A 26,298-nucleotide genomic window follows, 5' to 3' on the forward strand; every position below is an offset into this window, starting at 1 on the left:
TCAGCTGATCCCCCACATCAAAAACTGAGTGCTACAGAGGTCCTTTCTCCCAGTGGCAAGAACACGTCTCAGTGATTGGACCGTCCACACCACTGCTCTGTCTCCATGTCAGCGACCCTCTGATTGCTCTTAGTGTCTCTTTGTGTCGTCTTGTTCTGTCACGAGGAGCTGAGCCTGGTTCTCTTTCATTCCCTGTTGTTGACTGGAGCGCTGTTGGGAACAGAACTTCCCCTGGGGATGAATCAAGGATTCTGATTCAGGATGCACATTCCAGAACTTTTCTAACATATTTCAGCTTTTCTTATTCTCAGTTTTCTAGGCCTGGAAATTGATAAATCCATTCCTTGACTTTCCCAGGTTTTCCTGAGCGTAATAAATTGAATGCAGTTCTGCTGTTACAGGAACCTAGTTAATCTTTGTACATGTAGTTCAGATTTGTACCAATAATCTCATACTTGTTGAATATTTAGTCTCAGGCTCAGATGGACTTTGTTGGTCCAGCAAGTTTCGATATAATCTGCGGTGATTTGGATCTTGTTAGCTGGACGCTAAATCAGCCCCCGCTGTGTTCCGCAGCGCTCAGATCAGTTTGTTGTAGCTGCAGAAGCCTCAGGAGGCGACTAGATGCATCTTAAGGAGGCACAATTAACTCAAATATAATAAAACATCTCACTGCAATTGCCATTGAGCAGGAAGACGCGACGTTTGGTACAGACTCCTGAGTCCAACACCATGTTAGATGGAACATGGTGCTGCCCAGACATCCGGCGGCATCTTCCCGACTCTTTGCTCAGGGTCCCGCTCCTTATCATTTTGATGAGGTTTTCAATGACAATGATTTGAAAACTTTATACTTGTTCAAAACAGTACAGCCTAACATTCGCAGTCCTGTTTAAAGCCCAGTGGAGGCATCCTCAGCCTCTAGTGGCCAATATGGGTATTACTTATTTACTATTTGTTGTTGTCTCTCCCTCTCTCTGGCCGCTCACTGCATTCACTCCTGTGGGAATTTCTCAGTTTTAAATGATCAAATAAATAAAACAAACTTAGTTTAATTTGAAACAATAAGAGAGAGACAATGAAGCTGAGCGAGCGTGGACCAGGATGTAATCTGGTCATCCTTGGAGCAGCAGGGACTCGTCCGTGTGAGCCAGCTGACCTGGAGGATCCTGGGGTCACAGGGGTCAGCAGGTAAACAAGATTGTTAACACAATGCTAAAATGTGTGAGCTGTGATGATTCAGATAACAACCAGATGACCAAAACAGATAAATCAGTGCTGCAAACTTAAATACTTCAAAATAAGACTCCTCTCAGAACATGTGATCAACAGCAGCCAATCAGAGCTGGATCTGATCTGACAGGGAGGCCTGTCATTGGATAAGAATCACACAGCTGCTTCCTGATTTCCTCAGGGGAGAATGAATCATCCAGCTGATCCAGAGGTCCACAAGTGTTCCAAGATTCTGGTCCAACCAGCCGAGTCCATGACATCACAGCGTTGTGCTCTGCAGCATCAGACAAGAGGAGGGAAGTAGAACCCACCCCATGTAGAGGACAGAATCAATCAAGGTCGACGTCAGGAAGAACAGAAATGACATTCCTACATCTCAAGAGACCCAGTCAGAGATGGTGCTGACCCGCTGGTTCAGTACAGGACTGGAGCACCGATACAGAAGCAATGGTGCCTTGGTCATTTGTATGTCAGGCACAGAACATGGGAAACAAACCAGCCCTGAACACAGGTGTGCTGGTGCACTGAAGACCCCTCAACCATCTGGGATGTTGAGTCCGTGAGTGTCAGGATACCGCTGGTTCTGTGCTGGGCTCCAGGCCCGGGTTGTCAGCACAGACAGGCAGCCTGAGGTTCTGGTTCCAGTGCTGCATTCTGCTTCGGTACTTCTCTGAGTCCACATGGTCCCTCACATCTGAGAGGCGTAGGGTGTTGTAGAGAGCCCGGAACAGGAGCCTGGAGGCCAAAGCAGTATGAGTCCAGTAGTACACGTGGATCAGAGAGAACTACTACAACACTTCCTGCTTCTGCGGGTTTTTATTGAGCTGATGATTTTCAGGTTGGGCATCTGTAAGGGGGAGCCACAGATGCTGCTAACAGGCAGAATGATGTGAGAGGCCTGGATGCAACAGTTAGCAGTGCTAAGCTAACGTTAGCCTATGGAGGAACTACACTAGGGTCACATAATTTCAAGGTCACCACCACTGAGCTTCAGGCTTCTTGTGTTTCCCCTGATGACCTTTAATGACCTCCATGACCTCTGTAGGCTCCTTCAGACTCAACATTTGTGTGTGTGTGTGTGCGCGTACCTGGGTAACAGAGCAATGACAGTTGTGAGGACACACACAATGTAGAAGAGCGGGTGGGACATCTGCGAGGTCTCCACACCTACAGGGTTGGTGGGGGGGCTGCAGGTGACACAGGTCAGACCGAAGAGCAGCACAAAACTGAAGTACGAGGCACCGCTGAGCACCAAGACCAGCGCGTGAATCCACGTCTGCATGGCGACACACAGGATTAAACACTGCACTCTGTCACTTGAAAGTGTTAGAGAAGCAGTGATGAACATGTCTGACCAGCGTGTGGCTCTCGATGAGCTGATGCAGGAGGATGATGAGGAGCGCCGAGGCGTTGATGGGCGAGCCAAAGGCCAGCTCGCCAATGTCTGAGCCAGCGTAAGCCTGAGATACATCACAACATGTCACATGACTCCTTCCACAACAGGATGAAGGCTGAAAAGATGGTTTAGTAAATGGTGCAACACACAACAAGTGGACTTCTTGTCCATGTTTTTCATGCTTGGCTGGTCTTTTCACGAGCAGATGATGGAGATGGTTTCAGATCATTTTCTCTTTGCTGAGTGAACGTGAGCAGGACGAGTTGGGTCTCATTGAGGAAGAGGAGGATGAAGGAGGAAGAGTGCTGGTTGGCCGAGGACCGGCCAGCTTAGTTCACCTGACATCATCTCACTACAGACTGTTCTGTCTTTTGAGGAAAAACTAGCAAGGGAGGAGGTGGTGTTGTAATACCAGTTTTTACCTCAAAAGGCAACAGCGAGTCACGGTAGTGCAAAATTATAACTACAAGATTATTAGTAGTTTTTAGTAGTACAAACACTGTAGCCACTGGAGAGCTGGCAAGTTGATTTCTACTCTGAAAAATGGACATCTTGGTTCATATCCTGCTATGGAAAAAAATGAAATTCCTGTTGATGAAGACGTTCAGTTTGAGGAACAAAATCCTCCTGGAATCTGCTTGAAACTGTTAAGATGGAACACAGCCGTGGAACAAACACTCCAACTGAACTTACAAAATAAGGCACAAAGAAGCAGACAAGACTTTGGTAGAAGGCATCCAGGACGGTGATCCAGAAGACGTAGGGACTGTAGACCTGAGGAGAGACCAGGGTCCATCAGTCTAAACACATGCTGACAGACACGGACATGAACAGAAGGAGGACAGAACGTTCCTCACAACTTCACAGGGCCGAGAGCAAGTGTGTGCGTGTGTGCGCGCGTGTGCGTAGTCACCCTGGGGGTGTGTGTGTCCTGGTAGAGCTCAGGCAGCTGCATCAGTGTGTCTGCAGGTGTGTCTCTGTCCAGGATGCCATAGATGAGGGGAGGAACAGAGGTGAAGAACAGGTTGAAGAAGATCAGTACCCAGGAGTTGGTCATGATGCTGCCAGAGAACCCACAGAAGAACTGGTACCAGAACAGCAGGTTGACATACATCTGCAGAGAGACAGAACGTTCTTCAACATCTTCATCTCAGCTAGCAGAGACTCGTCTGTCTCACACACACGGAGGAATATTCTGGCAGAACGCATCACGTCTGTATAACCAGCAGTAAACCTGAGGTCTGAGCTGTTCTGCCAGTTCTGTGTCAGCTGGGTGTGGATGGTTCTTCCAGGAGAATGTTCCTGCTCCTGAGCGTTAGTAGCCAGAGTGCTGTAGGGCCGCCAGGACCGCACCAGCACTCACCACGTTCTTGTAGATGAAGTAGAGGATCATGTTGGCCAGGCGAGAGTAGCACCAGTGGCCATGGACCAGCAGCAGCTTCCTCAGGTGTTTAAACCTGGAGACGGCGAAGTCGCTGGACATCACCGCCTGAGAACAACAACACCAGATTCAACTTGGGTTCCTTCAAGGTCTCCTAACTGTTGCAGTAACTGTAGACACCTGCATGCCTTCTTGGCCTGATATGCCGACACCCACGTCAGCCACCTGGATCATGCTCACATCGTTGGCGCCATCACCTGCATGAGGAGCAGAGAGTCCTCATAAATGTGCAGTGGAGGTTTTTACAGCATTTCTCTCTTTGCTAATCAGGTTGTCATGCTAGTGCATGCTAGCTTGTTAGCATGTCGCTGTAACCGCAGCACACCAATGAGACGACGGTAAAATAAAAGCCGTTTCCCTGATGAAGGGTTTTATCCCTCATCGTCGTCAGGACATTCTTAGATCAGTTAGGGAGAACTGTTGTCGAGGGTTCCGTTTCGAGAGGCCAGGGGGACAAGGGGTCCAGCAGTGTGCTGTGGTCTTACCCACAGCCAGGGTCATGACGCGGAGCTGGTCCCGGATCAGCTGCACCACCTGGCTCTTCTGCAGAGGTGTGGAGCGGCAGCAGATGACCGCCTGGCAGCAGCGACTCAGCTCCAGGAAGCAGCTCCTCAGCTCCTCCTGCAGGGCCCAGTCCAGCGTCTGGCCGTCAATCACCAGGATGAAGCCTGCTGTGCCGTTGGAGAACCATCCCCCATGATGCCCTGCTGCATTGGGCTCACTCAAACTGTCGCCTCGCTGCACTTCCACTTTGAGCTCCTCAAGTAAAGCTGCACACGCATCCTGATGAAAACAAAGCAGGGATGAAGACAACTTTACCACAGCACAGCGGCGGAGCAGCCAGGACCACAGACCTCACTCTCACAGTTGGCGGTTAGGAGTTGGTCATTGGGTCGGATGAGTTTACAGGCGTAGGCGATGTTGATGGCGGTCTCCTGCTTGTCTCCAGTGAGGACCCAGACTTTGATGCCAGCCCTCTGGAGAGCTTCGATGGTCTGTGGGACGTCCTCCTGCAGTCTGTCTACGATCCCTGTGGTGCCTGCAGAGGTAGAGAAGAACGTTAAAGAGCAGGGAAGACACCGCTGCTGTCTCCACCGCTGTCGCTTGTACACCTGTGATCCCCGTTTCCCTACCGAGAAGGGTGAGGTTGGTCTCTAGTCGCTGAGCTGAGTCCAGCAGCAGCTCCTCTCGGTTCTCTATGCTGCTCTCAGCCAGAAGATGCCTCTTCATCCACGCCTCATACTCCTCTTCCTCCAGGACCTGTCGCACACAGGTCAGATAGCAGCACATCACTACCTCACATCTGAGCGAGGAACACACCAGGTGTCGCAGAAATCCTTGAACTGGCTGTCACCTTTAGATTCAGACCAGCAGGTAGACCAGCTGGCTGCTATTAGCTTAGCTGCCATGAACACTCACAGGGTGGGGGGGTCAGCAGAAAAAGGGGCTCATGTCATGATAATACGTATGAGGAGGATTCAGAGCAGTAGCACCCAGGAGGTTACCTTCTTGGCGATGCAGAGAGTGCGGAGGCCTTCTCTGGCGTAGCTGTCTAAGTGCTGCTGGGTCTGGGTTCTGATGCGACTGTAGATGTCCGGAATCTCCTCCGCACCTGAACATGACACATCAACGCATCTGTTGTCATCTCAGAGCATCAACCAACAGTCTGGCTTTCATTTTATTGTACTTTAATTCACATAAAGTAAAGGGCTGCTTTGTGCCGAAGGAACTCAATTCTACAAGACTCGATCAGTTCCGGGAGATTTCCCTTCTGGATGTAGAGGGAAACATTTTCTGGTCCATCATCGCCAGAAGACTAACATCATACTTGCTCGTTAATGAGTTCATCAATCCCAGTGTCCAAAAAGGAGGAGTGCCAGGATATTCTGGCTGCCTGGAGCATACAGCGGTAATTAGCCAGCTCATCAAGGAAGCCAAGAGGAACACCAACACACTCTCCGTCGTTTGGCTGGATCTCGCCAAAGCTTATCCAAGCGTCCCTCACCAGCTGATCCGAAAGGCATTGGATCACTACCGAGTTCCATCAGAAGTAGTTGAGCTCGTGATGGCACACATGGAGGCGTTGTGGATGAGGTTCACCGTTGGAAGTGTCACTACCAAATGGCAAAAGCTTGAAAAGGGCATTATGGCAGGATGCACAATCTCGGTGGTCCTGTTCATAGCAGCTATGAACCTGCTGCTAACGGCAGGAGCGACGCAGTGCAGAGGGCCGAAAGCAGACGACGGCATAAGACACCCTGCTTGTCGAGCTTTTATGGATGATGTGACCGTAATGACCCCATCTATCCAGGGCACACAGTGGATCCTGAACTCGTTGGAAAAGATGGCGACATGGTCACGTGTGCAGTTTAAACCAGAAAAGTCGAGGAGCCTCTGTATCTTGAAAGGGAAGCTAACGGACAAAACCTTCAGCATTCAAGGCGCGGAAATCCCCACAATCCAAGACCAAGGGATCCGATGCCTTGGAAAGCAATACAACAGCTCCCTAAATGACAGCAACAACCTTGCCAGCACCAAAGCCCAGCTGATCACTTGGCTGAAGGCAGTCGAACACAGCCCACTGCTCGGGAGGTTTAAAGTCTGGTGCTTCCAGTACGGCATTATACCCCGGCTACAATGGCCCTTCCTACTCTACGATTTTCCCATGTCCCAAGTGCAAAGAATGGAAAGAGTGTGCAGTAAGTTCTTGCGGAAATGGCTAGGAGTCCCTCCATCCTTCAGCACAGTCAATCTGTACAGTAAGACCTCCAAGCTCCCTCTGCCAGTTTCATCGGTGGTGGAGGAGTTTAAAGCCACTAAAGCAAGGGCAGTCAGCACACTCCTTTCGTCCGAGGATGGGAAAGTAAGAAATGCAAGCAAAACCATTAAAACCGGTAGAAAGTGGAAACCCCAACAAGGCGTAAGGGAAGCGGAGTCACACTGGAAGCAGCAGGAAATCATGGGAGTGGTGTGTAAGGGGCAGCTGGGCCTGGGTCATTACAGCGAGAAGAGGTGGAGCAGGGCTGATGCCAGGACCAAAAAAGGCCTGTGGTGCAGAGAGTTTGAGAAGCAGTAGAGGAGGAGCGCCAGGTTAAAGCCATGGGGCTCGCCTCCCAGGGCCGATGGACGCAGTGGGACCAGGCACAAGATAGACCACTATCATGGAAGGAGCTGTGGCAGATCGATCAAGGGAAGCTGAGCTTTCTTTTGCGCTCTGTGGCCGACCTGCTGCCAACACCAGGAAACCTGAGGATCTGGGGCATAGAAGAAGACCCATCTTGCAAGCAACGTGGTGCAGTTTCATGCACACTGAACCACATTCTGACAGGCTGTCCACAAGCACTGGCAGAAGGGCGGTACAGATGGAGGCATGACAAGGTCCTCACAGTGATCGCGAACAGGGTGGAGCAGCAGCGAGTCAAGGCCAACAACAACATGCAAGCCCAACCGTCCCAAACCATTGCCTTTGTGAGGGAAGGAGGCAAGACTCATAAAACCAACACAGTGGACAAGATCCGACCCTCTATCCTGCACGGAGCCTCGGACTGGGAGTTGAGGGTAGACCTGAAGCGGAAACTACTTTTCCCACAGGATGTGGTAGTGACCTCGCTCCGACCAGACCTCATCTTACTATCCAGGAGCACAAAAACAATCATTGTTGCTGAGCTCACGGTACCCTGGGAAGAGAGGTTGGCGACATCCCACCAACTCAAGAAAGCCAAATATCAGGACCTACTCGACGAAGCTGTATTAAAGGGGTGGCACGCAACCAGCTACCCCATCGAAGTCGGCTGCCGCGGTTTCCCAGCAAAATCGGTGAACTACTTCCTGCAGAAGGTGGGACTGGATCCCAAAATGTTGACGAAAGCCACCAGGGAGATAGCCGAAGCAACCGAGTCCAGCTCAAGATGGCTGTGGTTGAAAAGAGCCCACAGTTGGAACCCTTCTGCAGGTGAAGGCTAGTCAGTCTTTGCTGCCCCACTCAGGCTAGGTGTTCAGGTTAAGGGGCGAAACACCAGTGAGCCTGAGATCCCTGCTGACGATGCAGAAGGGTACCAACAATGTGGACGCTCAAGGAATTCCAATGAAGATCTGCATCACTGCGGTTAGTTAGAGTAGTCCCTAGTTGTAGCTCGTGGTAAAGCATCTCTGATGTTTTCTTCACCACCTTACCCACAAAGTGTAGTTTTCCTTTCAAGTACTCACTAGCAGGAGTATTCAGCTCTCTAAGATGATTTTCCCTCCATCACTTCTTTGTCACTTGAGCTTGAAGCTAATGGAGACTGATGGCTAACAACAGCTAAACTGTACAAAGCAGCTCCTTCAGGAACTGAATCAGAACTGTTCTGGTTCGCTCTGATCTCCAGTCAAAGTGTTGGATCACTGATCCTCCACCTGGATCAAGCAGACCTGGATTACACCAGACCACCTGGAGAGTTGGTGAACAAGTCAAGTCAGGTTTATTTCTATAGCGCCAAACCCCAACCAAAGTTCTCTCCTGACTCTGTCCAAGTAGAGCAGGTCCAGCACCTCCCTCCTTCAATGAACCTCCACCCAACAATTCTCCATCAGCAGCACATCCTGCAACAGCAGCCACCAGAACCTTCCTTTACCAGCAGGAAGGTGGAGCAGATCCAGGATCAGTAGGGACGGACGTCTGCTTTGACCGGTTGGAGGGAACAGACGTTGGACAGTGAAGGGTGAAATATTACTTTACATACCTTTTGGCGTCTCAGCCAAAGCCAAATCCATGATGACTGAATCCGCTCCCTTAGAGTAGACCACCACCTGTCCTGTGAGGGGGTGGCGGACCACCACTGACATCCTCTTCCTGTTGGAGTCAAAGGGCAGGATGTGGAGCAGCTGGACAGACAGAGACCCAATTCCCGGCAGGTCGACAAGGAGACTCTCGGCGGAGCGTCCCCGCAGGGTGCAGCGGTACGCTCGAGCAGCGTGGACCAGCGCAGCCTCGTCTGGACTCTCTGCCTCATACAGCAGCTCATCATCAAGGTCACTCCCAGTGTCCACACCTCCGTCTCCAGAGTCCACTTCTCTGGTCTTATCCTCTGTCTCCATGTCCTCCAGATCTCCGCCATGTCTCTCCTCTTTGACAGAAAAGTCTAGTGTCTGTTTCATGTCGGAGGTCTCCATTTCTGGGGCTGGGCCTGTGCTAGTCTTCCCCCGAGTGAACAGCCTGTTGGTAAAACTGCGGGGGCTGCCTCGGATCTGGGGGGGGGACAAGGTGGAGAGTGCTGAGAAAGGAGAGAAGCTGAAGCGCTGGAACATCAGCTTGATTTCCTCCAGAGATCTGAGTGGCGTCCGAGCTTCAGGAACCTGCAGGAGAAAGAAACAGACCATGGGGGTCAGGTTTTGGCTGATCTGCTCAAGTGACGCATCTGTTTTTTTCCTCATCTCTAAAGAAATATTGTTCCAAATACTGTAGACAATTACTGAAGTACAACAGTTCAGAAAACTTTTGTTCTGACATGGTTATCAGCTGATTCTGGTGTCACTGTCTTATGAGCGGGCAGAAACAACAACAACAACAAAAACGGGCCGATGGCGCTGACTCACTACGTGCCGTGGCTGGCCGGGCGAGGAGACCACCACACTGTTGCAGATAGCCAACGCCAAGAAGAAGTCGGTGATGTATGTGAGCTCCAGGCTGGATGGCGCCTCAGAGGCGACGCCACCCAGAGGGAGCATGGAGGAACAAAGCCAGTTCAACTTCCTCACCAACTCCGGGTCAGGAACCACCTCCTTTGCCTGAGCAGACAAAAACAGCAGCTAATCATTGACGCTCAGGTGAGTTCTTCCTCCTACAAGCCAAGTGGCAGACCCATCGTTGTTCTGCATCTTTACAGTGACTAAGCATAAAAACCGATGCACCGACTTCTCCTTCGCACATCTGGTGTAGCAGGGTCTGAAATGAACCTCACCAGCCAAATGTCTTCGACTAAAAGTTCAAGTCAGGGTTAGTTTAACCGAGCCCGTGCTACACATACAGTGGTGCATGTTTGTCACACTTTAATGTTTCAGATGAAACAAATTTAATTAATTCGACAACAGAAAACAGGCTTAAAATGAAGGTTTTTATTAAGGAAGAAAAAAGGTCATGCTGCAGCATCTCAGTAGGATTCAGGTCAGGACTCTAGCCACTCCAAGTCTCCATTTTGTTTTCCTTCTGCCAGTCAGAGGTGGACTCACTGCTTGTTTTGGATCGTTCTCCTGCTGCAGAACCATAGTTTGCATCAGCTGGAGGTCACCAACAGATGGCCAGACATTCTCCTTCAGGGTCCACTTATCACAGCAAGTCTTCTCAAAACAACCCCAGACCATCACTTTCACACAGGGCCATGTAGGGTTGGATTTTTTTCTTCCTTCATAAAAATCTTCATTTAAAAACTGCATTTTGTGTTCACTTGTCTTTGACTAATATTTCAATTTGATGATCTGAAACATTTAAGTGTGACAAACGTGCAAAAAATGAGACATCAGGAAGGGGACAAACACTTTTTCGTGATTTGTATTTATAACTGACGTGAAACGCAAGTCAGCAAGGGACTCAGGGGCGCGGAGACATCTGTGGGCGGAGCTTCAACATCTCAATCCTGCAGAAGTCACATGTGATTATGACAGATAATCATTAAATGAGCAATTCGGCACGTGTTGAATGGCAAATCTACCCAAATTTGATAGGCGTTACTTTCATACTCTACTAATCATTTTAGGAATGCCTCCCAGTATGACCAGTACAGTTTAACCACACCACAAATCTCAGCCTCCAAAAGGAGCTTTTTCACTGACTCATGCAGGGAGGAATAATGCCAGGGTGGTTAGACTTTCATCAGAGTGTACCTAAACAAACAGGCAGGACAAACCGACACAGGCAGAGACTGCTGATGGTCCCTCCCCCTGCTGTGTAGCGGCGAGTGAGAGAGAGTGTCTGACCATGCGGCTGCAGAAGGCGCTGGTCTGGGAATGGACAGGACTGGGCAGCTGGTCCTCCTCGTCCTCACCCTCAGCAGTGAGCGTGTGCAGAGACACCGAGCTGCGGTTACAGCTGAGGGACCGACAGCTGAGAGATTTACCGCTGCAGCCCGACTTCAGAGTTGCTGAGCGGCTGGCGGCTTCCTTCCTCTCGGCCTCGTAGACCTCCAGCCTCCGAGCTGACCAGACACAGCAGACAGACCGAGAGCACAGGTCAGAGACCCTGCTTCTCTTTAAGCGCAAATAAAAATTATATCACATAACTCAGCCAAGGCTTCCACTCAGGAACTATGTGATTCAGTTCTGGAGTTCAGTGGCGAGCGGCGTCAGCCGGACTGCTGCTGACACTCCCACTGCAGCCATGTCGGAGTCATTTATGATGAAGCAAAGGAAAGAAGCTCTATTTCTTCCTAACACCAGACAGTGGTAGAAACAGCATGATGGCGAGGATCCCGTCCTCAGAACAATCATTCACAAACCCCTGGACTAGAACCCGGCCACACCTGAGTGGTTCTATACCGCTCTTTGTTAGGAGAGGACCAGGCAGACACTCCATTGGCTACACCTGGATACCGAAGAGGTTTTGGACTTTTAATTTTATTCCATTTTTCTAGACCTGTGGGGGGCTCTTAAATACCCAAATACATATTTGTGAATATTAAAATATTTCAGTCACATAAAAGCTAATTTCATCATCCTCATGCCCTGACATTCGTCCTCCAATGCTCCTGTCAAGCAGTTAGCGTCTCCTCCCTTGAGTCGCCGGAGGTCAGCTGCTCAGAAGCGAGCGGAACCTCAACACTAGAGTGGCTGCAGAGGAGCAGGAGCTTGTTTTGGGGCGTTAGATGACAACGGTGAAGAGCTGGCTGTTATCACGACGTACCGTTTTCCTGGTGAGGATATTCTACCCCGAAGATACTGCAGCGGCGGAACACCATCTTGTTCTCTGTCAGAGTTCCAGTCTTATCGGAGAACAAGTACTGGATCTGACCCAGATCCTCAGTGATGTTGAGGGTGCGGCACTGGATCCTAGAGTCCAGCTGCTGGTTGTATAGGACCAGATCATTCTGGATAAAGTAGATCTGACCCAGTTTCACAATCTCAATGGACACGTACAGAGAGATGGGAATCAGCACCTGATGGGCAGATGGACAGTCACAAACCTGCAGAACCTCTGAGGCAGTCAGCTGAGACTCGTCATACCTGAAGAACAATTATCATGGTCCAGAAGATGTAGAACCCCGCCAGAGCCGGAGACGTCTCCCCGTCTACCAGGAACACCGGATCCCTGAGCTGATTCAGCCAGAGACCGTGGCCTGAGACACAGCGAGACACGACAGCAGGTCACCTGATTGGTAGCACCGGTCAACACTGGTTTCCATGGAGACAGTGCAGTAATAGTGCAGGTACACACCGACGGCAGCAGTCAGACACATGATGACGAGCAGGACGACGCACCACAGGACCTGCAAGTTCAGCTGCCTCTCCAGCTGGCTGCGTTTGTACCGCGGACCGCTGTTGCTCATCATGGCTTTGGTCTCATGTCCTGAGGAACATGGCAGAGGGACAGGTGCACTTACCAAAACCACGGAGACTTCAACCTTAGCCAGAAGAAACCAGCCTCATAATTACTGCTGGAGATGAAACAGCACCAGCCACAACATGGTCGCATATAATCCACATCCAGTCTTCAACTCCATAATCCAGAGCATTTAGACACACCAGTGAGTTTTAGATCGGAGCTCAAACTTCCTAATTAAAACACTCGAATGACCGGCTCACACATTTGGTTCACATCCCGCCTCCCAGCTCGTTGATGGCCCAGATTCACTGATGGATGTTTACACGGCGCACCGCGGTATCGCCAACACAGAGCGAGATCAACTGGAGACGTTTCTGGACAGTTTAGCTGCTGTTAGCATCAGCCTCCGTTAGCTTCAAGCTAAACATACGTGGCTGGTTCTTCCTGCATTCTGGAGTCACTAAGAAGTGATGGAGGAGGGAGAAACACCTCAGTGAGCTGAGTACTCCTGGTAGTGAGTACTTGGAGGGTGAAGTACACTTATTGGGTGAAGTACCATTTTAACACATGATACAATGAACAAAATTTGAAGAAAATTTTCTATTAATATCAGCAATGCAGGACACCAAAACATGGTTCTCTGACATCATTTATTTGGACTACTGCTCATGTGACTCAGTTGAGCAGGACTGAATGATCCGTGTCATATTTATACTGTCTACTGTGGGGGGGTTCTCCCTGCTACTGTGGTTTTGTAACAGACTGCACAGAGGTGCTGCAGGTGGACTCCTGCCTCTACTGGTTCCACTGGTGTTAACTTGACTCAAAGCAGCTCCACTTCCACACACACACACACACGAGTCATGTGAGGGCTGTCCTCTTACCAGCGTAGACCACCATGCCCACCACAGTCTCTGTGTTACGGATGGTGCAGCTCCTCAACAGGAGGTTGTTGTTGTGGAGGCCAATGCGAGCACCACCTGGATGCGCCCTGAGGGACCCCAAACACACACACACACACACACACACACACACACACACTTTAAATGCGTTCCTGCTCAGACACCTTTGTCTTGCGGTCCTTAAATGGAGGTGTTTGGTCTTCCAGGACTCGGGCGCGACTGAGAAGGTACTCACATGAATCCTCGGAACCTGGTGAGGTCGTTGTTTGGGTTCTCACACTCAACATGACAGTGGAAGTTCTCCGGGGTGAACTCAACCCCCTGGAACACGAACACACACACACACACACACACACACACACACACACACACACACACACACACACAAAACCTGAATACCTGAATTACATGGAGAGATTAATAAACCCTTCATGCCTGGGGAGGTGGGGGTGCTTGGGGGGGGTCATGACAGTGCCCCCCCACTCACCTGTAGTGGGAGGTCCGACACCACCTGTCTCTGCTTCAGGTTGGTCTCTCCGTCCAGGTTGGCGGTCTCGATGTAACAGACTCCATGGGGGTCCGAGGAGTACAGCAGCAGCATGTCAGCAGGGATGATTTCATTACAGCACAGACGGACAAAGTCTCCAACCTGAACATCCTTCCAGCGCCGTTCCATGTAGGCCTTCTGCTTGCTATGGAATGTTGAGAAGAGAAACAACAAATGGTTCCACAATAAGAACGATGATACAGTGGCTGGATGTTCTCCGGTTCTTGTCCAGATCCATCAGAGCATCTGCTCTACCTCCTAGAACATCCCAGCAGAGATCCACCACAGCTGCTGAGTCTATATCTGCTCAGCATGCAGTGAACTAGCGTCAGGGAGCGGAGCAGGCGGAGACGCCAACCTTCAGCGTGAGTCCAATCACCTGTTAATCATTATCACGCTTCACCCACAGCTATGGAACCAGCAGAGAAGAGGAATGACTGCAACTGTGGTTCAGCCAGAGGTCACCAGGTAGTGAAGCAGTGAAATGAGGGGGGGGGGTTAGCGTGCACGATGAAGTGTGCTAGAGGTGTGGGATCCAGTCGGTTTCTGTGTGATCTGGGTGTAAAGTCACTTTAGTGACTCATCATTCGCCTTAACGCTAAGTACAGGCGTGTTCTGACCAGAACATGAACATTCATAATTTCTGCCCCCCCCCCCCCCGGCCTCCTGGTGCTGTGTCTGCTCAGGAAACAACCTCATGCTTCCACTCGTCTGTCGATACATAGCAGAAGTTGCATAGCGGGGAGGCGTGGCTCAGAGGTAGTGTGGCCGTCTAGCAACTGAAGGGTCGCTGGTTCGATCCCCACTTGGACAGACAGATGGATGGAGAACAGTGCTCAGCTTCAGATGAGAAGCCTTAAGAAGAAGAAGCTCACGTCACTCCCATTGTTTCAGTGGGATCCAGTCAGATGCCAGTATGAGCTGGTCACAAGAACAAGAGCGAAGCATGTGACTATGGATGTCTGTCAACACTTCCATAAAGTCGCTTTATTACTGAGGAAGATCATGTGACCCCCACTCTCACTTCCTCTTAGAACATTTAAAGGAGCACATAGTTATGGTGACAACAGAAACGCAGGAGTCCGTGTTCCGTCCCCAGAAGTCCTGCCAGACCACCGCTGCCTCCAGTTTTGACTTTGATGAGATTAAACTGCAATAATAATGTTGCATTAATGACTTCAGGGTGCAGGTGGGAATGAATGAATGACTGAATGAATGAATGACTTGATTAATTAACTGATGCTTTGCCTGGTGTCTTGCTAGACAAGCCAAGAATGTTTCAGATGTTTGGATCACATAAACCAGAGTTTGAGGCGTCGTCAGCGTTGCTGCTGCGTTGCTGCTGCGTTGCTGCTGCGTTGCTAAGTCATTGTGCTCTTGTCACCAACCTGCTGTAGACGAGGCAGAGGAGCCTGTTAATCAAACGATCCGATCTAAACCTGCAGAAATCCTCCCACCCGTCCTTGACCGCCGTCACGGTCAGCACCAGCAGGATGGGAGCCAGCGCCACCTCAGGCTGGAAGGCCTCCACCACCGGCACGAAGTTGAGAGCAGCCAAGAAAATGAAGTAGACGTTAGCGAAGCGATGTAGCTGCTCAAACAGATTCCTGGGCAGGAAGGACAGGACTGAATACTTTGTAGTCCTGATCTTGTTGTTTTTGTACTTCAAGCGTTGACTCGGGTCCTCATTTCCCCGAGAGCAGGATGGGATGAGTGTTCTCTTCTTCCTGGGACGTTCGGTGGTCCAGTGAAGGCAGGACAGACACTCCGGCCGATACATGAGTCAACTGCACCAATTCAGCTGGATCTCAGCTTCACCTGCCCCACGACGTCAGAACTCAAGTTCCTCTTCCACTGTCAGACCACATTGGCGTGGACGCGTTCCCCCGGCCGTCCTGACTGAAAACAGGGACATGGCAGCGGCGGTGGGAATGAGGGGACTGAGCCGATGGGATTCCCCGCCACTCCTTGTCTACAGGCAGCTAAACTCAAGGTTCAAGGTTCTACAGCTGCCAGGAAGATGGACTGAGTAAACAGATAAAGGAGAGGGAGGGTCACTGCTGATCCTGCACCACGGACCTGGTGGGTCCAGGTTCACAAGGATTTGAAAATCTCAGTTTGTTCAATCTGTCCTTTCTTCCTGTTGATAACCTGAGATTTTCTCACTGATCAAATTACTTGCAGACACACACGGCTGAGCGGAACTTGGAGCTGGAGGAGGGAAAGACTCGTACAAATACTAGGAATACTACACCGCAGTTTTATGCCTCGTCATGTGTTCCTGCCGCAGTGACCTTTGACCCCTGATACAGTTACAAGTCAACCACAACTTCCAGTGAACATCTAAGCCAAATTTGATGAAACTCAAAAAAAAAACAACCACGTGTGGACGGTAGGGCTGCAACGATTAGTCGACGTTGTCGCCAAAAATCGATAATAACAATCGTCAACAATGAATTCCATCGTCGACTGTTGTCGCCAGAAGCGTTTTTCCAACAGTGAGGCATCTCTCTTGATTATCATCTCTGACAGAGTCGCTCATGCGCAGTAGCGTCTCTTCTCTGAGCGGGAACATTCAAGAACGCGGCGTCAACATCAGGTACGCGCACCAAAACTTCTAAAGTTTGGAGCATTTCAGCCTGGATACGGCGAATAAAAAGACTACGAGCAAAGGTTGCTAAGCAGACCTTGGTGTCATGGCGGTGATGCAGGAACATTTAAAGAAGCTCGTCGGGCAGCTGAAGGAAGCGCAGTCTGACTCTCCTTGTGAGACTCAAGGGACATTCAAGCAGGACGGTTTTAGGACACATTGGACATTTTAGAAGCGTGTTTTCACTGTAAAAGAGAGCTCTGGCGTTTGAGACTGTGCCTGACAAACGTGTTTTAAATTAATGAACTCAATAAAAGATGTGTTTTTCATTGTACCATCTTTCTTGTTTATTATCATTTGATACATAATTAAATCAACTTCATGCTAAATTTAAGAAAAATTGAATAATTATCTGATGAGTCGACTAATCGTTTCAATAGTCGGTGACTAGTCGACTGTTAAAAGAGTGGTTAGTTGCAGCCCTAGTGGACGTTTCAGAGAGATCACATTCACACAAGAAATTCCAGCGTCCTGCTGCTCCTGTAGCCTGGCCCCTGAGGACCCCCACCAGTGTGTCTCAAACCTTTCAGGCCATTGACCACTGAACCAATTTAAAAAACTCATCTTATTTCCTGAGGCTGGCCTCAAACATGAAGTCTAATTCAAAAATATTTTCACCAGTTCTACTTTCTTACATGACAGCGTGAGCTCGTACTCTGCTGGAGGGATTGAAAGTGAGGACAGAAGAGGAGGGAGAGAAGGAGAGAAAACAAACGTGAAAACAGAAAGCAGGTGAGACCAGGAGGGTCCGAGTAGAGACGACCAGAGGGAGGAAGAGATGAAGGAGGAACAAGTGAACATGAGGCAGGCTTCAGACGGACAGAGGAGGGAAGACACGGGACACGCAGGGTCCTGCCAGCCGGACCACATGCTATGTTTCATGAAGCATGTTGATCAGTAATGTTCAGAGGTAAACAAGTATATTTACTGCGTTGAGCTGGGATCACTCACCCACAGTACACTCCCACTACGTTGTTGTTGACCTTCTTGTCGAAGAGGTAGCGCTGGTAGTCTTCCAGGGCGTCTTTGACGGCGATGATGGCAAGGACCACCAGCAGAGGAATCATGGTGATTTCCTTTTGAAAGGCTTCAACAACCGGCACCCAGTTCAGCAACGCCAGGAACAGGAAGTAGAGGTTAGCAGCCCTGCACGGGGACGACAGTCACATCCACTTTAGTGACGCGGCAGTAACTTCACAACAGTTACAGGTCCGACTTTGACAGATACACTGAACCAGAGAGGTCTAGCGAGTTCTGATCTCCAGTCCTTGTGTTCTCCTCTTCTTCTCCCCTCATCCCAGATCCTGGTGCTGCTGGAGGAGGCTCCAGACCTGAAGAGGCTCCAGCTGCCACCCATAGCTCCACCTGCTCACGTCCCCATCTGTCCATCAGTCTCTCCTCCTTTCTCTCTCTCTTTGTCTCTGTCCCTCTCTTTCCTTCTGTCTCTCTGTCTTCCTCCATTCTCTGTCTTTGTCTCTGTCCATCAGTCTCTCTTCCTTTCTCTCTCTCTCTTTATCTCTGTCCCTCTCTCTCCTTCTGTCTCTCTGTCTTCCTCCATTCTCTGTCTTTGTCTCTGTCCTGCTCTCTCTCTGTCCCCACTGATCCTGGATCTGCTCCACCTTCCTGCTGGTAAAGGAAGGTTCTGGTGGCTGCTGTTGCAGGATGTGCTGCTGATGGAGAATTGTTGGGTGGAGGTTCATTGAAGGAGGGAGGTGCTGGACCTGCTCTACTTGGACAGAGTCAGGACAGAACTTTGGTTGGGGTTTGGTGACACACTAATAAACCTGACTTGACTTGTTAGTGGATCCCTGATTCTCCGTCTGGATCAAGGAGCCCTGAATCACACCAGACCACCTGGAGAGTTAGTGAACAGACATTTCTGGACAGTTAAGCTGTTGTTAGCCGTCAGTCTCCATTAGCTTCAAGCTAAATATATGTGGCTGACCCCAACTCTGACCCTTGCACATCAAACCACAGTGTGTTGGAACTGGCAGGAGGTGTGTTCATGGTAACAACTCCAGCGCGTGGGGGTTACAGCACCTCCTCCTACCAACACAGTCAAGGTGTCACTCGTTACAATTGAATGCCTGACCTGTGAAACTGCTGGAACAGGTTCATGGGGATGAAGGTGACCAGGGTGTACTTGGTGGTGCGGATGGCATTGCCCCTGCAGCCTCGGGATGCGCCCTCATGCTCCTGCTGGTGGGGCCCGTGACGCGCAAACACAGTTCTTCTCTTCCCGCTGAATTTGTGCGTGGCACCGTAGGGGTCCAGGAAGCGTTTGCTATGTGGGCGATCGGGAGCCGAGTACCAGCCTCGACCCGACCCTGCAGCCAGTAGCTGCCGGCAGCGATGCTGCACCCAGTGGAACCGCTCCATCTATACAGCCAAGACTGGAACAGGAACCCTCCTTAGAGGCCTCCTCCTCTTCAGGAGTCTCCTGGTCCTCAAAGGTCCACTTTCACAGCACCCTCATCCTGCAGACAAGAGAACTTCTTACTAATGTGTCTCTGTAGTTTGGTCTCATTCTGACTGTCAGGTGTTCAATTGTAGTTATTTATTTTTTCATGTCAAAAACTCTCATGCGAGGCACCGAGCTGATATCTTTGTGTACTTAGAAGCTTCTCATGTCTTACTGGTGTGTCAGTAGAGGCTGGGCTTGTCAGTGATTGGCTCTGTGAACGCTGGTCGTTAAGCTTGTGCCTGCATCGCTACAGTAGGAACGGAGATCTCTGGTTTCCCTCGACTGGCTGTAAAATTCCGATTAAAGGTTCCAGCTCACATTGATACTAAAAGCAGGCATGACAACAACCCTTCAGAGGGCAGCGAGGGGTCGAGCAGTGAATTGGCATGGCTAGGAAGGAAGATCTCACCCATGGGTGCACCGATCCTTTATGATTAGTCATGCAGCACCCATGAACCCTTACTTTACACACCAGTTCCTCCAAACCAAGCACATCAGCACCAGCTACTGCTACCGCCGCTGATACTGCTTAGACTACTGCTGATACTGCTTAGACTACTGCTGATACTGCTTAGACTACTGCTACCGCCGCTGATACTGCTTAGACTACTGCTGATACTGCTTAGACTACTGCTGATACTGCTTAGACTACTGCTACCGCCGCTGATACTGCTTAGACTACTGCTGATACTGCTTAGACTACTGCTGATACTGCTTATACTACTGCTACCGCCACTGATACTGCTTAGACTACTGCTGATACTGCTTAGACTACTGCTGATACTGCTTAGACTACTGCTACCGCCGCTGATACTGCTTAGACTACTGCTGATACTGCTTACACTACTGCTGATACTGCTTAGACTACTGCTGATACTGTTTAGACTACTGCTGATACTGCTTATATTACTGCTACCGCCGCTGATACTGCTTAGACTACTGCTGATACTGCTTAGACTACTGCTACCGCCGCTGATACTGCTTAGACTACTACTGATACTGCTTAGACTACTGCTGATACTGCTTAGACTACTGCTACCGCCGCTGATACTGCTTAGACTACTGCTACCGCCGCTGATACTGCTTAGACTACTGCTGATACTGCTTAGACTACTGCTGATACTGCTTATACTACTGCTACCGCCACTGATACTGCTTAGACTACTGCTGATACTGCTTAGACTACTGCTGATACTGCTTAGACTACTGCTGATACTGCTTAGACTACTGCTACTGCCGCTGATACTGCTTAGACTACTGCTGATACTGCTTACACTACTGCTGATACTGCTTAGACTACTGCTGATACTGCTTAGACTACTGCTGATACTGTTTAGACTACTGCTGATACTGCTTATATTACTGCTACCGCCGCTGATACTGCTTAGACTACTGCTGATACTGCTTAGACTACTGCTACCGCCGCTGATACTGCTTAGACTACTACTGATACTGCTTAGACTACTGCTGATACTGCTTAGACTACTGCTACCGCCGCTGATACTGCTTAGACTACTGCTACCGCCGCTGATACTGCTTAGACTACTGCTGATACTGCTTAGACTACTGCTGATACTGCTTAGACTACTGCTGATACTGCTTAGACTACTGCTACCGCCGCTGATACTGCTTAGACTACTGCTGATACTGCTTAGACTACTGCTACCGCCGCTGATACTGCTTAGACTACTGCTACCGCCGCTGATACTGCTTAGACTACTGCTGATACTGCTTAGACTACTGCTGATACTGCTTAGACTACTGCTACCACCGCTGATACTGCTTATACTACTGCTTCCACCGCTGATACTGCTTAGACTACTGCTTCCACCGATGATACTGCTTAGACTACTGCTTCCACCGCTGATACTGCTTAGACTACTGCTACCACCGCTGATACTGCTTAGACTACTGCTACCACCGCTGATACTGCTTAGACTACTGCTACCACCGCTGATACTGCTTAGACTACTGCTACCACCGCTGATACTGCTTAGACTACTGCTACCACCGCTGATACTGCTTAGACTACTGCTACCACCGCTGATACTGCTTAGACTACTGCTTCCACCGCTGATACTGCTTAGACTACTGCTACCACCGCTGATACTGCTTAGACTACTGCTACCACCGCTGATACTGCTGAGACTACTGCTACCACCGCTGATACTGCTTAGACTACTGCTTCCACCGCTGATACTGCTTAGACTACTGCTACCACCGCTGATACTGCTTAGACTACTGCTACCACCGCTGATACTGCTTAGACTACTGCTACCACTGCTGATACTGCTTAGACTACTGCTTCCACCGCTGATACTGCTTAGACTACTGCTTCCACCGCTGATACTGCTTAGACTACTGCTACCACCGCTGATACTGCTGAGACTACTGCTACCACCGCTGATACTGCTTAGACTACTGCTACCACCGCTGATACTGCTTAGACTACTGCTTCCACCGCTGATACTGCTTAGACTACTGCTTCCACCGCTGATACTGCTTAGACTACTGCTACCACCGCTGATACTGCTGAGACTACTGCTACCACCGCTGATACTGCTTAGACTACTGCTTCCACCGCTGATACTGCTTAGACTACTGCTACCACCGCTGATACTGCTGAGACTACTGCTACCACCGCTGATACTGCTTAGACTACTGCTACCACCGCTGATACTGCTTAGACTACTGCTACCACCGCTGATACTGCTTAGACTACTGCTTCCACCGCTGATACTGCTTAGACTACTGCTTCCACCGCTGATACTGCTTAGACTACTGCTACCACCGCTGATACTGCTGAGACTACTGCTACCACCGCTGATACTGCTTAGACTACTGCTACCACCGCTGATACTGCTTAGACTACTGCTTCCACCGCTGATACTGCTTAGACTACTGCTACCACTGCTGATACTGCTTAGACTACTGCTACCACCGCTGATACTGCTTAGACTACCGCTCATACTAACATTGCTGTTACTGATAATACTTTCTCTTCTGAGTGAGCATGCCAGTGTTAATTAGCACAAAGCTGTGAGAAAATTCCACTCCGACTGATACTACAGATACTGATACTACAGATACTGATACTACAGATACTGATACTACAGATACTGCAACTATGACTGGTTTCTAGTTTGTTCTTACTGTTGCTATCACATAGACGCTGGAATGTCTTCTTAGCATGTTGTACGGGTGCAAGGAGAAAACTACTGAATACCACAAGACTGGTGGAACTGACCAGCTGAGAGCAGTACATATGACATGCACAGGAAATGTACTGTGAATATATAGACATGTCAAGATGTCATCAGACCATGAAGACAGACAAGACTCAGATAAGATGTCAACCTTTATAAGAAGACACCGATAAAGAAACCCGATGAAGGTGATGAATCAGATCTGGAACACAAAGGTCACTTTACCGTGACCTTTAGAAGTCAATGGTTACAGGCTGAGGCTTCTGAGCAGTAAAGTACAAAATCATGAGACAGAATGTATACTTTTACTTTTGATACAAATCGATATCAAGTATTTCTCTACTTCTATTTCAGTAGCATTTAGAGGACACTTCTACCAGAGGAAGATTTTATCTTGATACTTCAACTCTTGTTTAAATAAAAGGTACTACGTATTTCTCCCACCACTACTGTTATGTCAACATTAATGAGTATTTTTCCTACATAATTAGGAAATACACTATAGCTCATGTATATTTGCTGAGGGGTTTGATTCAATACTGAAGTGTAAATGCACGATATTGTTTACAATCGTATCTGACTGTGAACGGGAGAGTCCGCGCAGGAGCACTAAGTCAACACAGAGAGCAACACAATTTTTTTTTAAGTACACACAACTGTGAAAAGTACTGCTTCTGATTTGTACTTCAATGAGTAGTAGTGCTCGTCCTCGACTCTCCGTTACTGCGAACACTCCTGTACCCGGCGGCGGTGTCCGGGGTCCCCGGCGTCCAGCCGGGAGTTGTAGTTGTTATTCAGCATCACTGATGAATGAAGAAGGAAGCTGAAGCGTCGTCCTGCTCCGCCATGACACCTCTCACTCACCTCACGCTCTCGTTCGGCGTGTCGCCGACCTCAGACCGGTAACGTTTGTCTCGGCTCACGTCTCCGGTGCCTCGCCTCACTGTCGCTCGGTCCGCGTCTCAATGCTGCGCGATAGGACGTGAATCACTTGTCGCTTCCGCTTTACGTCGAACCGCCCGGTGCTCGCCGCCGTCATCCGGCCTCGTAGGAAACGTAGTCTGATGAATACTTGTGAAAAGTTTCTCATGTTTGAAATATTGATTTGAATAATTTGAAATATTTCGTTTGCTATTTTTCCATAATGCATTTGAACGCAGCTGATGCGACCAGATGACTGACGTCAGCTCGTCAGGAAGGCGAAACTGAATGACAACATGGCGGCACAACTGAGCAGGCTACCTGCCGCCGAGTGTCTGAAGGTGAGTACCCGCGGCCTCTGCGGTGTTTCCGCGATTGTTTCCCGCCTCATGAAGCAACGGGGGCAGTCCAGGAGTCCGACCGGACCGGGTCGTTCTTGCTGGGAGATTGTGGTAGATTCCGTGTCTGCTGGCTCCCTCAGGAACCGTAAACTGGATCACATGTCGGATGACCGACAGCTCCTCCCTCAATGATAACACGCCCGTGTAGAAGCTCAGGAGCTCCTGGTCCGGGATGAGTTACTCACCCCAGCTCACACTCGGGGTTCACGGTCCTGAACACCTGAAGAGTTCTGAAAAATAAATGGAGACAGTAGGTTTTGAAAAAGTCTTGGAAAAATACTTCACAAATACCTCCATGTTGGAGAGGGTTTCACGTCAGGGCGACCGAGAGAGGCTGTGAGGTCTGAATCAGCTTTGTTAAATGTCGATGTTTTGACCACGTCACGTGCCAGGGGTTGTATTTGATTATTCGCTGGTGGATTTGATGCAACCTCTGACAGCTACATGATGAGAACCTGAAGCGCCTGAGGTTTCCTCCAGCTAACAGAGGTGTGTGGTTAGTTGTGTCACAGGGTTGTTGATGGACTCTGTGGCCGTGAGCCTCCTCGCTGGGGGGACTACAGCGCCATTTGGAGCCTGGAGGAGTGGCTGGAGGTCCTCCATTCTCTGGAGGCTGTCTTCTGCCAGGCGACTGGGAACAACAGCACTGATGAGAAGGTGAGTCAGCCTCCGAGTCATAAAGTCACCCAAATACCATCATTGCTTATCAGTCACTCACCGTCTGATGTCTGGAAGCTATGAAGATGTTTTAAGACCTTCACAGAGTAGACTGCTGTAGACCACCACATCCCCACCACAGACCTCCATAAACTACAGTCGGCTTCCGTATACTGTCATAGACCACCGTATACTGTCATAGACCACCGTATACTGTCATAGACCACGTATACTCTCATAGACTTCTGTATACTCTCATAGACCTCTGTATACTGTCATAGACCTCCGTATACTATCAAAGACCTCTGTATACTCTCATAGACCTCTGTATACTCTCATAGACCTCTGTATACTCTCATAGACCTCTGTATACTCTCATAGACCTCTGTATACTCTCATAGACCTCTGTATACTCTCATAGACCTCTGTATACTCTCATAGACCTCTGTATACTGTCATAGACCTCTGTATACTCTCATAGACTTCTGTATACTATCAAAGACCTCTGTATACTCTCATAGACCTCTGTATACTCTCATAGACCTCTGTATACTCTCATAGACCTCTGTATACTCTCATAGACCTCTGTATACTCTCATAGACCTCTGTATACTGTCATAGACCTCTGTATACTCTCATAGACCTCTGTATACTGTCATAGACCACGTATACTATCATAGACCTCTGTATACTATCATAGACTTCTGTATACTGTCATAGACCTCCGTATACTATCAAAGACCTCCGTATACTCTCATAGACCTCTGTATACTCTCATAGACCTCTGTATACTCTCATAGACCTCTGTATACTCTCATAGACCTCTGTATACTGTCATAGACCTCTGTATACTGTCATAGACCTCTGTATACTGTCATAGACCTCTGTATACTCTCATAGACCTCTGTATACTGTCATAGACCTCTGTATACTCTCATAGACCTCTGTGTACTCTCATAGACCTCTGTATACTCTCATAGACCTCTGTATACTCTCATAGACCTCTGTATACTATCATAGACCTCTGTATACTCTCATAGACCTCTGTATACTCTCATAGACCTCTGTATACTGTCATAGACCACGTATACTATCATAGACCTCTGTATACTATCATAGACCTCTGTATACTGTCATAGACCTCTGTATACTGTCATAGACCTCTGTATACTCTCATAGACCTCTGTATACTATCATAGACCTCTGTATACTCTCATAGACCTCTGTATACTATCATAGACCTCTGTATACTCTCATAGACCTCTGTATACTCTCATAGACCTCTGTATACTCTCATAGACCTCTGTATACTCTCATAGACCTCTGTATACTATCAAAGACCTCTGTATACTCTCATAGACCTCTGTATACTATCAAAGACCTCTGTATACTCTCATAGACTTCTGTATACTCTCATAGACCTCCGTATACTGTCATAGACCACGTATACTCTCATAGACCACCGTATACTCTCATAGACCTCTGTATACTGTCATAGACCACGTATACTATCATAGACCTCTGTATTCTCTCATAGACCTCTGTATACTATCATAGACCTCTGTATACTATCATAGACTTCTGTATACTCTCATAGACCTCCGTATACTGTCATAGACCACGTATACTCTCATAGACCACGTATACTCTCATAGACCTCCGTATACTCTCATAGACCTCCGTATACTCTCATAGACCTCTGTATACTATCATAGACCTCTGTGTACTCTTATAGACCTCTGTGTACTCTCATAGACCTCCGTATACTCTCATAGACCTCTGTGTACTCTCATAGACCACCGTATACTCTCATAGACCTCCGTATACTCTCATAGACCTCCGTATACTCTCATAGACCTCCGTATACTCTCATAGACCTCTGTATACTATCATAGACTTCTGTATACTCTCATAGACCTCCGTATACTGTCATAGACCACGTATACTCTCATAGACCACCGTATACTC

At 49.0% G+C, this 26,298-nt stretch overlaps 2 protein-coding genes across 7 annotated transcripts in view; one reads left to right on the top strand and one right to left on the bottom strand.

Moving 5' to 3' along the window:
• On the bottom strand, nucleotides 1-24,141 carry atp10d (ATPase phospholipid transporting 10D). 3 transcript variants are annotated; one of them, XM_086182966.1, is made up of 23 exons: nucleotides 23,216-24,141; nucleotides 18,774-19,158; nucleotides 17,633-17,827; nucleotides 13,972-14,176; nucleotides 13,720-13,805; nucleotides 13,467-13,573; nucleotides 12,475-12,606; nucleotides 12,264-12,376; nucleotides 11,944-12,196; nucleotides 11,022-11,239; nucleotides 9,645-9,836; nucleotides 8,792-9,404; nucleotides 5,576-5,682; nucleotides 5,204-5,330; nucleotides 4,925-5,109; nucleotides 4,556-4,853; nucleotides 4,191-4,267; nucleotides 3,993-4,118; nucleotides 3,672-3,743; nucleotides 3,323-3,403; nucleotides 2,589-2,693; nucleotides 2,322-2,509; nucleotides 1-1,968 (listed from the first exon to the last, which is right to left on the bottom strand). In XM_086182966.1, the coding sequence occupies exons 2-23, from the start codon at nucleotides 19,058-19,060 to the stop codon at nucleotides 1,800-1,802; spliced, it is 3,936 nt and encodes a 1,311-aa protein (XP_086039092.1). In that variant the 5' UTR covers nucleotides 19,061-19,158; nucleotides 23,216-24,141; the 3' UTR covers nucleotides 1-1,799. The 3 variants fall into 3 exon arrangements, with proteins under 3 accessions (XP_086039092.1, XP_086039090.1, XP_086039091.1); XM_086182964.1 differs by having other exon boundaries at nucleotides 3,543-3,743; nucleotides 23,216-24,140; XM_086182965.1 differs by having other exon boundaries at nucleotides 3,543-3,743; nucleotides 23,037-24,140.
• The window catches only part of commd8 (COMM domain containing 8), a 6,757-nt gene continuing 3,508 nt past the window's right edge, over nucleotides 23,050-26,298 (top strand). The window contains exons 1-3 of one of the 4 annotated variants that reach the window (XM_086182974.1): nucleotides 23,050-23,407; nucleotides 23,512-23,613; nucleotides 24,175-24,330. In XM_086182974.1, the coding sequence (XP_086039100.1) occupies nucleotides 23,569-23,613; nucleotides 24,175-24,330 (201 nt within the window). In that variant the 5' untranslated portion in view covers nucleotides 23,050-23,407; nucleotides 23,512-23,568. Of the gene's footprint in view, nucleotides 23,614-24,174; nucleotides 24,331-26,298 lie in introns of all 4 variants that reach the window. The other 3 variants (XM_086182973.1, XM_086182975.1, XM_086182972.1) reach the window with 3 other exon arrangements.

Source organism: Aulostomus chinensis, chromosome 17 (assembly GCF_037954235.1).
Source record: "Aulostomus chinensis isolate RoL2024-O1b breed Wild chromosome 17, RoL_Achi_v1.0, whole genome shotgun sequence".
NCBI lineage: Eukaryota > Metazoa > Chordata > Actinopteri > Syngnathiformes > Aulostomidae > Aulostomus > Aulostomus chinensis.